The 15,677-nt window shown below is 44.2% G+C and overlaps 2 protein-coding genes across 4 annotated transcripts; one reads left to right on the top strand and one right to left on the bottom strand.

The window, feature by feature from the left end:
• The first annotated feature begins 548 nt into the window (after positions 1 to 548).
• On the top strand, positions 549 to 2,641 carry trir (telomerase RNA component interacting RNase). Its single transcript, XM_028023408.1, has 3 exons — positions 549 to 1,308; positions 1,627 to 1,698; positions 2,219 to 2,641. The coding sequence occupies exons 1-3, from the start codon at positions 1,042 to 1,044 to the stop codon at positions 2,324 to 2,326; spliced, it is 447 nt and encodes a 148-aa protein (XP_027879209.1). The 5' UTR covers positions 549 to 1,041; the 3' UTR covers positions 2,327 to 2,641.
• Positions 2,642 to 3,284: 643 nt separating this feature from the next.
• LOC114148255 (ubinuclein-2-like) lies at positions 3,285 to 15,096 on the bottom strand. 3 transcript variants are annotated; one of them, XM_028023402.1, is made up of 17 exons: positions 13,993 to 15,096; positions 12,326 to 12,454; positions 11,537 to 11,638; positions 11,254 to 11,379; positions 11,063 to 11,166; positions 10,192 to 10,690; positions 9,525 to 9,595; positions 9,273 to 9,402; positions 8,955 to 9,061; positions 8,742 to 8,852; positions 8,446 to 8,589; positions 8,294 to 8,344; positions 8,153 to 8,195; positions 6,314 to 7,612; positions 5,249 to 5,456; positions 4,832 to 4,900; positions 3,285 to 3,903 (listed from the first exon to the last, which is right to left on the bottom strand). In XM_028023402.1, exons 1-17 carry the CDS (start codon positions 14,332 to 14,334, stop codon positions 3,857 to 3,859), a joined length of 3,582 nt encoding a protein of 1,193 aa, XP_027879203.1. In that variant the 5' UTR covers positions 14,335 to 15,096; the 3' UTR covers positions 3,285 to 3,856. The 3 variants fall into 3 exon arrangements, with proteins under 3 accessions (XP_027879203.1, XP_027879202.1, XP_027879204.1); XM_028023401.1 differs by having other exon boundaries at positions 11,063 to 11,169; positions 13,993 to 15,094; XM_028023403.1 differs by lacking the exon at positions 4,832 to 4,900 and having other exon boundaries at positions 11,063 to 11,169; positions 13,993 to 15,090.
• Between the last annotated feature and the right edge of the window lie 581 nt (positions 15,097 to 15,677).

Raw genomic sequence — 15,677 nt, 5'->3', positions numbered from 1 at the left:
ACATGAACTGAAAGCAAAAATCAAGTAGATTTCCACAGAGGTGATGAAATAAGCATAAGACATTGTACATCTTTTTGAATTTGATATGTACAGACGTGCAAAATAAGTAAACTCCGATTAAAGGTTGGATATTTCCATTGTTTTTTTTAGATTATGCTACTCTAAATAAAGTATTTTATTTTTTAAAAGCTTTTTAAATATCCTTACCAGCGGTGTCAAGTCACTGCATTTGGGATGTGGAGTTGTACGACATACCTTCTTTATCTGCAGGATGAATATAGTTATTCTCTCAGAAATTTATATCAAAAATAAAAAGGAACGTTATTTAATTTCAACAAGTGCTGGAGGAGCTGAATATGTTTTTTGTTGTCATGTATAGGGGGATAAAGAAAGCCACAAAAACATTCTTAGTCAAATGTTTTTGCTAAGTTTTTGTACTTTTCTTAATAGTCTGTATTTCACCCCAGCGTCTGAACAGCGCCCCCTGGAGTCGTATTGTCGAATGGCCATAGAATGCTTTGCAACACCGACACAGTAGGAGGCGCTAGAGACACAACGCCGTTAGGGTGGAAAAAATAATAAACATGGCCGACAGACGGTGATGGGAGGCCGAAGTTAGCGACGATAAAGCTTTGAAGTTGCTCGTTATTCTTGTCGGTATTTGAAGCGTCTTTCACGCTGAAGGCTACATTTAATGTGTTGACACCTCCGGGAGGGAAGCTGACGGCGGAACATAGTTTGTTTCTCACCGAGAGGCCTTACAAGAAACGGATGTTAGCCGCGCTAGCAGGCTAGCCTGCGTCTGCTTTTGTTTTGTTTTTTTCTCGAATTATAACATTTGCGGACCACAGGACGGACGTTTTCTGTTTCACTTGGGACATTTGTGCTTATTTTTCAGTAATCGAATCGGTATACTCCTATTATTTTTCCCTCCTTTCCTGGGTCCAACTAGTCGTTAGCAAGCCGCCTTTTAAACATTTAGCTTAAAAACAAAGCGTAGTAAAAGCCGCTCGCTTTGAGTCGCCGGACTGTGAGAGAGACATGGATCCGAAGCGAGCGCACGGCAAACACAAGACCAGCGGCGGGAGCAGCAGCGGGGGCTCCAGCCCGGCGTCTCCCTCCAGCAGCCCCGCGGGGTCGGGGGTGGCCAACGCGTTCGCCAACGACGGCAGCTTCATGGAGATTTTTAAGAAGAAGATGGAGGAGGAGCAGAGGAAAAAGGAGGCGCAGCAAACAGGTGGAGAGGCGAGAGCCACCGAGCAAGGACAGACCTCAGTGGAAAAGAAGGCCCTCCCTGTGACCAGCTTTGTAAGGGGTTTAGCAGTTGTAAGACGAGATAGCAGTAGTTCAGCTCACCCAAGATGAAATACCGGGATTGAGTGAAATCTTGTGATTTATAATTGTAGTTTTTTTTAAAAATATATATATTTATTTATTTATTTATTGTATAATTAGACACCAGTATGAATATTCAAACTGCTAGCTGAGTAAAGGTTAGGGTTGCTCTTCATTGGTGGTGCAGCAGGAGGCTAAATCTAGTCCCTCTGCTCTGGTGTAGTTTCCTTCATTGGCAATCCACCTGCAAGGACCCCTGTAACGGTGTCAGTCTTCTATCCCCTCACCCAGGTGGGGAAGCGCCGGGGCGGTGTGTTCCTTAAGACCGGAATGGTTGCGAAGAAGCAGAAACAGGACGCAGAAGTAAGTATGGCAGCTGCCACATGGCTTTCCTTACACGATATCTTGTTTTTTTCTGAGGCTTAATCTAAGGATAATGGAGATAGAAAATGCAGCAGCTTTTGTATAGTAGTACTAAAAAAAATAAAGTTATTACTGGTTTGTCTTCATTTAGTTTGTCTCGACTACTCTAAAATACTTTAAATCATTTATAGACCAACATTTGTGGTAGATTGTGGTTTAATTTCAGTAGGAATTGTTGAAAGGTTTTGTTTTGCTCATTTTTCAGTTTTTTTTTTCCATGCATTGAACCTTAAAACCCGCACATTTTCCCATTTATAAAACCATCAACGGATTATTAGTATTTTTGAGTTTATTGAACGTCAGACAGGCATTTCACATTTAATAGCAAAAAGATTTGGGTTTTTTTTTCCTAAAGTCGAAATTCGTGAGTCTGTTTTTTGTTGGGTTTTTTTAGTTACTATTTTGTATTTTTTTTGTTTTGCATTATACCCTCAGTAACCCTCATGCTTTCTCCACACAGGCTGAGGCAGGAAAGAGCGATGCTTGGTCAAAGTACATGGCTGAGGTGAAAAAGTACAAAGCCCACCAGTGCAGCGACGACGATAAAACCAGACCGCTGGTCAAATAGGCGAAGCGACGACGACGCTTTTAGGAGAGAAACCCACCCAGGAGGAGCTCCGGGGGAGACGACCTTTAGTGACCTCGTCTTACTGCCAGTTGAAGTCACCTTCACTGTTGTTAAAGAAAAAAAAAACTTGCATAGGCTGGCTCAAGTCTTTTTTCTTTTGTTATTTTTGTCTCATTTGGTTTCTGGTGTCAAAAGGTGTTGACGGATCTCGGCGTCGTTTTTCATGCCTTCGATGTCATATTTGTGTTAATCCATGTATAACTTAAACAGATTACATAGCCTACCAGTGGTTTGAATTAAATCCAATTTCAATTGTTTTGTGTCACTGTTGGGTATTTTTACATCAACAGATCAATGTCCTCATTCCTGTTTTAACCAATTTTCATCAACTTTCTGTAAAAACGTCTTATTTTGGTTTCAAAATTCCAGACTTTTCCATTGATTTTTCTAACATTTGATTTTTGTATTAAGTAAGATTAAAACATTTAACTGCTTAAAATACTAAATGCCATGTCAAGATTTGTAGGAAGTTTTGTGGCTGTCAGTTTTATCCTAATATGTGGATAAAACATATTAAACACATTTGCAGCAGCTTTTGTATAGTAGTACTAAAAAAAATTAAGTTATTACTGGTTTGTCTCGACTACTCTAAAATACTTTAAATCATTTGTAGACCAACATTTGTTTTTGGAGCTTGTTTTGTTGCTGCCATCTTAAATCAACATCTTCAGTGCTCAACTGTAGGAATGCTGGCTTTCATACTTTTACTGTAAAAATACACAAGAATATACATTAAGTTTAGGAGCAAAAACTTTTACTATTTTTAAGAACTGTCAAGAGCATTTAAATAGACATTTTTTGGTGTACTTAAATGCACCATGACAGCTCATAAGAGTTACTGAACAGCTAATAAGCCACGTTTTCAAACTTGGCTGAAGTACTTAACGATAGCATCACGTTAAGGATCAACGATTTTAATTAAAGTAGGCTTATGTACTATACAGAAACAAACGTATCGAAGAATTCAAGTACATTTGAAAACATGTACATCTCTTTAAAAAAGCTCAAATTCAATTTGCAGTTTACATTTCTTACAGGTTTCAGTGATAATTACATTATGCTTCTTTTCTTTTTTTTTTCCTTTAAAAAACAGCACCAAGTAGACAAACTGACCATGCATCAGAGTGGGAGACATCCAGAAAGGCACACAGTCCGGTCCGGCAGCAGCGCCAGACCTTCATGCACACACAGCTACACTCGTCGCTGTCCCATTCATTATCTCTCCCTGTCCACAGTGATATAGGTCTATTATGTAAACGTTGACAAACTATTTGCCTTCTCTACAAAGAAGCTATAAAATAGTTTGTTTTTTTTTTAAAAAGAAGTTATTCGACCGCGGCGCTATGAGCCGATTTCATGAGGTGAAGCCCACTGGATCCCACGCCCTAGTTAAGCATGATCTGTTCCAGATTTCTTGGCATTATTGGTGGCACCGATGGGATGTTGACAGGCGCAAAAAATCGAGCCGGATCATAGAGTCTTCCTCTTAGTGTCGCCTCCTTGGCTCTGACTGACGTCTGAAGAAGAAGAAAAAGTAGAAAATGTGAAGAAGAAGAGCTGGATGTGATGCAAATAAAGAAATTTGGTAGCATTCCCGGTAAAGATGTGGATAACACTTACAGTTAAATGATATTACTGCAACATAGAAGATACACACACAAAAAAAGAAGAAACCTTTAACTTAAGCACGTTTGTTTGTAAGTGCTGATATTAATATATTAATCTTGGGTTCTCTTTTCTCTTCGGGTCACTCCACAGATTTTCTACTTAGGTGAAACGTGGACGACGGTGGATTTCGTAAACTGGTAAACCAGTTCTGAGCTAAATTAGTATTTTTGGATCATCCTGTTGAGCTCCAATGATGACAAGGTTCTCGCTCAATTTTTTAAATGCAATAATTTTCTAGGTTTTTTAAGCCTCAATGCCAGTTTTGGCGTCTTGTAGGAACCAGAAGCTGACAAACGGGAGGGAAGGAAATTAAGACAGGAGGGAAAATTAAAAAGGACACAGGAAAACAGGAAAGAAACTTCAGAAAGAATCAATGTAGGACAGAAAATATAAAGAAGGTAAGGCAGTGAGGTACAGAAAGAAAGAAGGGAAATAAAAGGATAATCAACAGAAGACAAGAAAATAAAGTGAGGAAATGACAGAAAGAACTCAAAAGAAAAGATGAAAAGAGATGAAGGTTGGATGTTTTTTTTCAGTTGTAGATTTGCTACTGGAGTACAAGATGAGTTTAACTTTCCACATCTTTACAAGTTGTACCAATAAATGTGATAAAGTGAAGGGGACGACAACGAAAATAATTCCACCAAGACATGCTGCCACCTACGGATCAGAACAGAACCAGACAGCCCGAAACGAACGACACCACACACTAAAACGGAAAAGGCTGAGCAGAAGAGATGGAGCAGGCGTCGAGGCACAGGAAGGGTCCGATTTTACCTGAGAAAGCGAGCTGCAAGTGAGGAGGCAGAGCAACCTGAGACCCTGACTGGAGACTCTTATACAGATCTGAGGAGACAGGACAGGGCGACGAGGAGGGGGAGGAACAGATGCCGACAAACAGGAGAGATGGAAGCGAGGAGGGAGGAAGAGAAGGGATGCAACAGCCAGACATTAGGGAAGAAGCAGGAAGGAGGACAGGAGAAGATGTGGGAGATGAACAAAATGAAATATAGTCAAACATTAATTACATTCAGACAAACAATATGGTGATCCAACAAATGATGCCAACGTACAACAATTAAACGGGGCCTACAGGAGACCTGAGACGACAGCAGAGCAGCACACTTACTGTCCCACAAACAGGAGAACAAAACCTGGTATTTTTCATGGATTCTCCTAGTGTGCGACACTCACTCTGGGTCAAGGTAGAGAACGTTGCGCTGTTACTGGCCGCCGAGCTACTGGTCGCCGTATTGGAGCCTCCTGTGCCCAGCTGGGACAGGTTCAGCATGGGGGACAAGTGGAAGGGCAGGGACACGGGCACCAGGCCTCCCAGCATCCCGAACCCCAGGGGGAGGGAGGAGGCCGAGCCGAGCAGACCGCCACTTCCTGTCGTGGAGACCTGGATGGAAAAACGGCCGGGAAGGTGTTCAGTTAGAGAAACGCGGATTGGGGTGAGGGTAAAAATCGCACACGGTTGGGTAAACATTTCTTGAATGACCCGGATCTCTGACCCATTGAAACTCATGATGGTACGCAACTGTAAAGGGCTCGACGCACGAGAAGTTTCAAGTTCCTATGAAACTTGCACAATCCTGAACAAAACTCATGACAATCCTACTCCAACTAATCAACCGGCGAAATTTGCGTGCGAGAAGTTTCGAGCTGGTACACATGCAGGCTAGTGATGTGACACATGAATGTTGAAAAATGTTCAACTTCATGGGTTCAAAGCAAGCGTACAGAAAGCCTGCTGGGTCATGAGCATTTCACCTTGCTCTGACGCAACTTTGAGGCGTATACAAGTAAAATATGTGACGTTTACACTTTGAATAGCAGTGAAAATGTCACGTAATTAACACAAAATACATCAACTGCATAAAATAGTTGTTTGTGGCTTCTATTAGGGCACAAAAATATGTACAAACACATAGACGAGGGCAAGCGACTCGCACAAGTTCCATATGAAAAGTGGTTGAGAGGGAGCAACGTTGTGTCTCGTGTGTTGGGTTCAACCCACATGGCAGCAAAAGGTGAAAGTTTTTAGCCACTCTGGCGCGATCGTGACAATTGAACATTTTTCAACTGTCGCTAGCCCACAGCCATGTCTACCAGCTTGAACTTTCCATGGATTTAGCTGGAGGAGGACAAGTGACTGGCGACTCATCTCAAGTTCCGTAGGAAATGAGCGGGGAGGGAAACGACGTCGCCTCTCATGTTTCGAGCCCTTTAGATGAGTTTTTAAACCAGAACACAAACCTGCGGTAGCTGAGACGAGACCGATGATAATGGAACGGAGACGACCGGCTTGACCCCCTGAGGTGTCCCGCCCACAGTCCGCTGACGCTGGCCCTGGGTCATGGAGGCCGCTGCTGCTGCTGTGGGGGAGGCACTGCTTCCTGAATGCTTGCTAATAGATGAGGTGTTTATAAGGCTGGTGTTGGTGACGTTAATAACGCCGGGGGTCTTTTGGCTGCTGGAAGGAGTGTAGCTGCCTTGACCCGACTTGGCCACTCCTCCTGAAGCACCTGAGAACGGCGGCCGGAAGCTCGCCGGGATTTTGGGAGTGTACTGGTGTATCGAGGGGGCTGCCTGAGATCGAGGACTCTGAGAAATGGAGGCTGAGGTGGGGATGCTGGAGGTGGAGGCGGGGGAGATGATGGGGTTGGGCGTTCGGGGGGTGAGCTTGACGATGGGTGGGATGCTGCTGTGGGCAGACTTGGTGAGGGTGGCGTGCATGGGGGTGATGAAGTTGGACTGCGGCTGAGGTTGGACTCCAGATGGGGTTTGTGGGAGGGAGGAGGCCGGCTTGTTCTGGGGCGTCTGTGGCAGACGGGAAGCCTGGAAGGTTTTGTTGATGACGAGTGAGGGGGACGTGAGGGTGTGCGGCCGAGACTGAGTCGAAGTGATGATGATTGTGTCTCCACCGGTGACTTTATTATTGCTGCCCTTAAGGAGGCCCGACGGGGGAATGGAGACCCCCGTCTTTGGTCCCGGGGCCACCAGTGGAGAGGCGGTTGGCGGAGGGCGTGGTTTTGGTGAGGAAACCGAGACGGGCATGTTTGCTTTCGTCACGCCCGCGCTTAAAGGTCTCTGAGTGTTCAAAACAGTGTGTCTGTTTGGCTGTGGCGTGCCCTTGACGACCCCCGCCGCCTCCACCCTCACCGGGGTCAGAGGAGACGGCGTGTTGGGGGCGGGCCGGGACAGGGAGGTGGAGAGCGATGAAGAGGTAGTGATGTAGTGAGGTGTGCTGGAGCTGGGAGTACTGACGGAGGTCTTCTTCTGCAGCTGGAGGAGAGGCGAGGTGTGAAGGCCGGCGGGGTTGGCGGAGGTCTTAGGCCTTTCCGGGGAAGGCGGCGTGTCCCCTTGGGCCAAACCTTTAGCCGCGTTGCCGAGGATGGCGAGTGCCTGAGAGATGGAATCCAGGGAAGGAGCTTCGTCGAGGGAATCCAGGCATATGGTCCCCGGTGGTGACGGAAGGGGTCGCTTGGCAACCTGAGTGGCGGGGGACGGCGTGACGCCAGCCGAAGGGGGAGGGCGCTGAACCCACGTTACTTCCTGAAATAACAAATTACACCCTTTTAAAAACTTCTTCGCTTAATTGTGGCGATATTAACAAAACTAACAAACTTCAATGACTTGTACAATGTAAAAAAAAAAATTAAGTTACCCATTTTGGATTTCTGCAAGTTTTTAAAATTCAAAATCCAAAAGTTATTCGTAGTCTGGACAACATTGAGAGCCACACATGATGAGAAATATTTAGAATAGAGCAACTCATGTTTTGTTTTCATCCCTTTTGGGTCGTTTACATCAAACTGTGTTGTGTTCTGTATTTATTTTTATAAAAGGTGTGTGGTGTTTTTCAGAAATATGCAAAATATTCAATTGGCTCGAAAATCTTAAAGATAAAAAAAAAACTTTTTTAATGTATCTTTACAAAGCACATGTTTATGAAAGAAGCCAAAATGTACTATTACACAAAATCCCAGTAAAATATGTTGAAGTTTGTGGATGTGATAAAAAGCTGAGGAGCTCAAATGAAGCAAAATCCAGAAAAGAGACGAATTTTTGATTTACAAAATACTTCTGACTTACCTTTGGCTTGGCTTTCGGAGTTGGGACCATCTTTTTCTTCGCTCTAAAGGCAAACCAATAAAAAAAAATAAAAAAGTCAGCGAAAGCTAAAAAATTAAGCTTTCGGTGAATAAGACGACTAAAAAAAAACAAACATCTTACGTAAAGCCAGTTAGATGACCGTGGACCATGGTGCTTTCTTTGAACAGCATCCTACAAATAGAGATTAAAACAGCAGAACAATGAATTCGTCAGTTCCAAGTCTGGTTGTGCAGGATGTGACCCTGACAGGTTTCTCTGCTTCCCTCGCTTACCTGGCCTGCATCCAGCCCTTGGGCCACAGAGGCTTCACCTCCGACTCCATGAAGGCTTTGAGGTAATCTTCTACAGACAGACAGTTTTTTCCCTCCAGCTCGTAGAAGCCCAGCTTCACCTGCACCAGGTTACACAGCAACGACCTACAAACAACGACGCAGACCAACGACTCTCTAAACAACAAAAAGGAACTTCAACTTTCACTGATTTCTTATGGCTGTGGTTCTTGAAGTTTGTGTGCAACGTGATAAGATGTGAAAACGTTTAGCGGACGTCGATGCTTTTAAATTCCGACCTGAGTTTGTCGTCCCAGATAAACTTTTTCCGGGGCCCCATCACCCTCTTCCCAGGCTTCTCCTCGTCGTCGTCTTCAGACCCATTTTTGTCTCCTTCCTCCGACTGCTGCCTGTGACGACAAGCAACATCTGCGCTATGGCAACCGAACATCCTTGAAATGTTTTTTTTTATTCATCTTTTTTTTTTTTTTTAAGCAGGACTGATTTGTTACTTTGCCACTTTGGCGATGCAGTCCATGTTGTAGCGAGCGATCTGCTCCGGCATCACGCTGCACACGGCCAGCTTCAGCTTCAGGAGGGGCGTTCGAAGGCGGTCGTCCTGGGCAACAAGGGATTAGAGATGTCAGAAGTCACATGGGACATATCCAGGCCGGCAGACTGGTGCTAAATATAGCCAAGGTAACGGGGCACACGGCAAGCGGCTACACATGCATATCCAGACGTATTAAAGGCGTACACACACAGCCACCTCTTGCTACTGTAAGTAACACACACGCAAAAAAAAAAGTTTCATTTCCGTGCAATCTCACCTGAACGTTGAGGCTGAGCTTCTTAAGGCGTTTGAGCAGAGCCTCCTTGTTGCAGGGCACAAAGGCCTCCAGGTGAGAGTAGACAGCTGAACGCACCTCTGCAGGCTGCTCCTGAACCTGCAACTCAATGCTGACGTACAAACAAACACACACAAACACACAAACACACACACATACGACGGTTGGCGATACACTCGCTCTCCACTTTTGCTACTAAAAAAACAAAACACTGACGGACTGAAAGCTACTAACTCCAGAAGGATGTTGTTCATGTCCAGCGTGAAGAACTTCTTCCGGCCTTCCTCATCGAACTGACGGGACGCCTGGTGGAGAGGTCAGAAAAAAACTGCTTCAAATTATGACACAAACTTCCAAGTTTTCAAACCCTTTGAAGAGGTTGGCAAATTTCACCTGATTATATTTCTGGTATTTGTTTTAAGCTTTTTACACATATTTACAAAGGAGCTTAAAAATGTGAAATCTGTGATACAGTATCAGGGCCAGGATAAGAAGAAATTTTTTTTTTTTTTTTAAATATATATATATACATTACCAGAATAAAGTTGTGAAATTAACAGAGCAAAATCATATTACCAGAACTCATAATATTACAAGAATAAAGTTGTAATTTTATAACTTTACTCTTATATTTCTACTACAACTTCCTTCTGGTAATTTTATGCCTTTATTACTGTTACAATTTTATTCTTGTAATTTTATTACTTCATTCTCATGTGACTTTATTCTGGTAATTTGATTAATTCTCAGAAGTTTATTCTTTTTTTTTCCCCTTTAGCCTGGCCCTCGTTCTCTGTCAGACATCTGTACAACACAGAAGTTACGCGGAAAACGACATGTGTGTGTGTGTGTGTGTGTGTGTGTGTGTGTGTGTGTGTGTGTGTTCTGATCAGCTCCGTACCACTCTCAAGTCTTCGATGCGCTTCGCCAGCGGGCCCGGCAGTCCGCAGGGCAGCGGAGGAGGCGGGGTCATCACGCTGCCCGGCAGCGCCCGCCCCGTTTTCTGCCCCGCCCCGAAGGAGCCGTTCTCCCCCTGTGAAGGGCTGCCGGGCTGCGGCGAGTCCAGCAGGCCGAAGTCCAGGTCGCCCATCATGTCCTGCAGGATGTCGTTGTTGGCGGAGCCCAGCAGCGACATGACGGCCTGGTCGTCGGTCAGGTCCGTGATGTTGCAGTCGTTTCCGCCGCCGGCCTTCGGGTGGGCACCGACGACCACGCTGATGGCGCCGGGCACTTTGGCGTTGGGGCGCGGCAGAGCGGCGGCGCCGGTCGCCAGGTTCTTCTTGCGCATCTCCTCCTTCTCCCTGGTGAAGCGGCGCAGCATGTTGGCCAGGTGCAGGGAGTCCTTCATCAGCTTCTTCCTCTTCTTCTTCTCAGGCCGGTGAACGTTCAGAGGCGAGACGCTGCCAGCAGAAACAACACGGAGAAATGACTAAAAGGGTCGGGTTTCCCCACTGGGCCTCATAACTGCTTAAAAACAAAAAATAACAGCGCAGCGTAAAAACTGTGGATAAAACAGGAAGTGTCGCCACCAGTTTGGCTGTATTTGAGATATTTAAAACAAAAAACTAATCAATACTTATCAATATCGACTGATATGAAACGCTTATATCATGTTAAGTTTTTCAGCCATATTGTCCAGCCCTAGTTTATTTCGCATCACATTCTTCAATTTGTCTTATAAAACACTGGGGGAAGCCCTGGTCACATCCTGTCCAATAAGAAACCAGATGAAAAATTCTTGGTAGTATTTTTGCGGCGCTACAGAAGCTCACCCAGTCTTTGGTACTTTGTTTTTTCTGGGCTTCTTGTCCTCCAGGATGCCGCCTTCTTGTTTTTTCCGTCGCTTTTTAATCGCCCGCTCTTCGCCGTCCTTCATCTTCTGTAACAGACAGAGACTGGGTTTGCAGTTGGCTGCGGCGTCGGGCCTTTTGAACGCAAACGTTGCGGAGGAAAGGAGGCCGACCTTGAATCGGTGATCGTCGGCGTTTTCCCCTTCGGAGTCGGACGTGGCCCTGAACTGCAGCGTCCCCGTGTTGATGTAGAAGCCTCCATGCTTAGTGGTGAGGGAGGCCGGCACCAGCTCGTCATACTGAAGCCGACGGGGAAGAAAAATGTCACAATCCAAGTTCAGTACAACTCCTTTTAAAATCCAGTAAATATCAGTTAGTTTGAACAAAGAAGAGTGCCTTTTTTTTAACAGTGTAATATTTACATTTAGCAGATTTGAGCCAATTATGAAAACTCACGGCCTCTGAGTTGTCTATAAAGGGATCGGTTTCATCGTAGCCGTAGCCGATGTCGATCAGATCCTGCATCCTGTCTTTTTTCTTCTTCTTTGTGTTGCCTCCCTACGAACACAAGCAGGTGGATCGGAAAAGCATTAAAAAAAAAAAACAACAACTATAAATCTCACAATAAAAATAAAACATTTTGCCATGCAGACAGATTTTTAAGTTGCTTTATTGTCTGTACCTATTAGATAACATCAGGTGCAGTGGTGCTAAATTATCGGAGCAGTTTACAGAGAATCGGTCCAATTATCACATTTCTTTCATATATGTTGGGTGGAAACATTTTGAAAAACCTTCACGAAATATAGAGAAAAGAAATGAGGAAACTGAGGAAAAAGAAGAAAATGCAGAATGGAAGAAAGGAGGAATGAAAATAAGGAAAGAAAAGGAAATGAGGAACAAGAGAAAAATAAAACAAGCATGAAGTCATATTAGAATGAAACGAGTCACTTCTGGTTTATTGGAACGGTTAAACTTAAATAGAGCAATATTTTTTATTATTTATGAAATGTGATGAATGACATCAGAGCACTTAGCCTTCCTGTTCACTTCGCTGACATTCAATATGAGGACACAGAAAGCAAAAAATAATCAACTGATCAAACTTTGCATTTACTTATGACCAATTAAACTAATTGATCTCATTGTAGTGTCCACTGGTTCAGTGCTAATTTCTGTCCCCACACACACACACACACACACACACACACACACACACACACGTCTCGAGGTGAATCTGCTTACATATTTGCTCTCAAACTTCCTGGCCAGCTCCTCTACCTCCCTCCTCTCCTTCTCGTCATCAGCGAACGGGTCGCTGGGATCGAGCGGAGGGGCGAGGCCTTTAGGGACCGTGGGACCTGCCGGTTTTACCTGACGGACAGGAAAACAGACAAGCGTTCGGTTTGGTTTTTAAGAACATTATAAATATAAAAAGATACAAATAAACACTTGCAGATCTCATAAGATTTGAAACACTTGGATCCATCTCAGTTTTGACTAAATGTGGCTCCTGGGTATCAGGAAAACACGCTGAAACTAGAAACGCAGCATGGAGCTCTGCTAAGTTAGAATCTGATTGGTTCTTTTTCCAGACTTTCCTTCATCGTGTTGTTTGCTTTTGCTGTGTTTGGACCTGGTTCTGGATGCTGCGCAGCTGGAAAGATTTTGCTCTTCCTTTTTTCATACTTCAGGACAGTCAGAATGATGCGTAACCGTGGCAACAATGTCTCGTTGTTTGTTTGTTTGTTTGTTTTACAACTGGTTAGGATGGAGACGGCGTCCCCATCCACAAACGACCCGCATGAAACGAGTTACGACATTTCATTTCTGTTTGGGATTGATGAAGTTTTATTTAACTGAATTGAACTTCACACACAAAGCTTTAATATGACTTCTAAGTTCAAGGTTTTATATAGACATAGAAGCAGACGTACTTTAAAGAACCGATTATTTATATTCCTTATGTGAGGTCACCTTTCTGAACCTGCTGGAACGCCAGTCCAGACTCTTTTTTTAAACCTAAAACTGGCTTTCTTCCATCCATGTTCCAAAAAAAACAACACTAACTGGATTCCTGTCCTCGCTTTAGAAAAGAGCCCCCACAGCATGATGCTGCCAACACATTCTGACTCGTTCCCACAGCTCTTCTTCCGTTTTGAGACGCCAGGCGACTTCTGAAGGCAACTGTAATTGTAATAATTTAGTCTGATATTAAAATGTAATGTTCTCCTTTTCAATCCACAGCAATGCACCACATCGTCACGCTCTAAAATCTCAAAATTTATAGTTTGTAGCTGTGGAAATATGTTAAAAACCCAAATAAAAGCTCGTAGAAATTAGTCCATCACTGATTCAACGGCGCAATCGTGATAAAAAAGCAACATTTGGAGAGCTGATGAATATAAACAGCGTTATTATTCCTTGTTAGAAGTGCGGGAGGAGCTGACATGTTACCAGAAACCCCCCAGTAAACAAGCTGCACATTTCAACATGACAGCGGCCACAAGACGGGCCATCCGGGTCTGAGCACATCCTGCAACAAACATGCAGGACCTGTCTTTGGAGGCTTTTGAAGAAGAAAAAAAGGCAAATTTTTCTTCTGAGTAAACAAAACGACTAATAATGTCAAGCTATTTTAAAAGACTCAAAGTGACGTTTCTTCAAACTGTTCAATATCACCGTGCTTTGTTTTTCTGCTCTTCCGTGAATATATGAAGGTTTTTTTTTTAATTTTGTTGCTTTCATGAAACTTATTACCCGGCATAAATACAGTTGTTTGCCGTTTTCCGCCCTATGAAGCAGATAAATGCTATTTAAAACAACAGCGGAGTAGAGAGCACAGCGGAAGGAAGCCTCACTGTAGAAACGTCCCTGTTGCCATAATGGAGTCACGTTTGTTGGTGTCTAACCTGAGGAGGACTTGACTGGACCAGCTCGCCGTAGTTGAACTCGGAGGAGCCCTTCTCGTTCGGCTCGCTCAGCGTCAGGCTGAGGCGGACGGTGGGCTTCGTCTCCCCGCCGTCGGCGTCGCCTCCTCCCGTGGCGCTGCCGAACAGAGCTCCTCCGGAACCTCCCGACCCGACCGCAGCTGCACCTCCACCTCCATCTTTCCCCAAAGTGATGTCGGCGGCCTCGTCCTCGCGGCGGCGCTTCTTGTTGGACTCCGGGGTCTGCTGCTGCTGCGGCGGCGGCGGCGGCGGAGCGCTGAAGGAGGAGATGGTGACGAACGGCACTTTCCTCGGCTCTGCCATTTGGCGCTCTGCGCTCCGGCGAGCGGGCACGCCAACCGGGGAAGTGGGGAGGGGGGAGAGCGGCAGCTGCTGGGAGAGCTCAACCGGGGAGTCTCGACGAGCGCTGCTAGCTAGTTAGCTTCTTCGGAATGAGTGCTCCGGGGCAACACAGCGACTTTATTCCCCTCTCAACTCGCTGTAATCCATGTAGTATTATCCGTGGCTCTGCCCCGCCGCCTACGAGGGTCTTAAACATAAAGAAATCGCAATTTGGAGTATTTCCATGGAACTGGTGTTTAGCTACAACAGAGAAGATTTTGAAGTAGCCATCTTGGTCGTTATTATCATTATTCAGAGGCAGGGCGTATGAAAAGAAAGAGGAAGGGGAACCGCCATTGGCCAATGGCGGCACCGGAACACGCCCACCTGACAGATAAGCGCGAATGTGGCGGAGATGATTGTTCTGCGCAGGCGCAATGTTTGGGAGCCTTCCGTGGGCCGCATGGAGGAGCTCTATCTGGGATAACACTGATGAAATATACTTCTCTAGTTTTGTATGAACTGCATAAGTATTAACTGTAAAATGAAATAAATATGTGCTTATTTACCAAAACGTTCAACAACAATAATAATTGTATTATACAAACACGCAGGACTGTTTCGGCCCTTCAGAGAAGTGACTGACAGATGCACCAGCGATATAGTGGGTCAAAAGGTTACTGTCCAATAAAGCAATTACTTACTTGTGTGTATAATTATTGATTAAATTACTGTTAAAACATCCAAATTATTACATATAGAATAAATGTACAAAAAATGCTTATTGTTCGTTAATTATTTTAAGCTGTCTCTGATCCTAAAATCTGACTAATCACTTTAGTGTTATTTAATAAATACATCATTAGTTCTTAAATGTATTAAGTCACTGAAATTAAAATTAAAAGGAGATATGGATACGATCATCCATTTTATTAATGAAAACAAAATTAAATGTATTATTCCACTGTATTTTTTTTCACAGTGATGTGTGGAATTTGGTAGACCTAGAATAGAACCTAGTTTACACCAAAGGTGTAAACCTTTTACCACATGGGCCAAACTTTATTTTTGCTCTTCAATAATAATTTACGAGGTGCTTTGTTGCTCCTTCAGTGGTACAATATTCTGGGTACAATGTTCAATCACCAAGAGGCTCAATTTCCAGATTACTAGACCTTCACTGTATCTGCTGGGACTAGTTTGCACTTTTTTGAAACTATGAATACCTGGATAGAACATTCAGCTGACCAAGCAGGACCACGGTCACACAATTCACCATGTAACTGATTTACACTCCAGGTTTTACTGCCAAGTCCAGATCAGGA

Source organism: Xiphophorus couchianus, chromosome 7 (genome assembly GCF_001444195.1).
Source record: "Xiphophorus couchianus chromosome 7, X_couchianus-1.0, whole genome shotgun sequence".
Lineage (NCBI taxonomy): Eukaryota > Metazoa > Chordata > Actinopteri > Cyprinodontiformes > Poeciliidae > Xiphophorus > Xiphophorus couchianus.
Note: the sequence above shows the minus strand (reverse complement) of the source record. Positions and strands in the feature narration are given on the sequence as shown.

Coding starts and splice junctions, on each gene's coding strand:
- trir (XM_028023408.1), top strand. CDS start 1,042: ATGGATCCGAAGCGAGCGCACGGCAAACACAAGACCAGCGGCGGGAGC. Junction 1,309..1,626: donor CCCTCCCTGTGACCAGCTTT/GTAAGGGGTTTA, acceptor CCCCTCACCCAG/GTGGGGAAGCGCCGGGGCGG. Junction 1,699..2,218: donor AGCAGAAACAGGACGCAGAA/GTAAGTATGGCA, acceptor TTCTCCACACAG/GCTGAGGCAGGAAAGAGCGA.
- LOC114148255 (XM_028023401.1), bottom strand. CDS start 14,334: ATGGCAGAGCCGAGGAAAGTGCCGTTCGTCACCATCTCCTCCTTCAGC. Junction 12,455..13,992: donor TCCAGTCAAGTCCTCCTCAG/GTTAGACACCAA, acceptor CCTGTCCGTCAG/GTAAAACCGGCAGGTCCCAC. Junction 11,380..11,536: donor TTATAGACAACTCAGAGGCC/GTGAGTTTTCAT, acceptor CGTCGGCTTCAG/TATGACGAGCTGGTGCCGGC.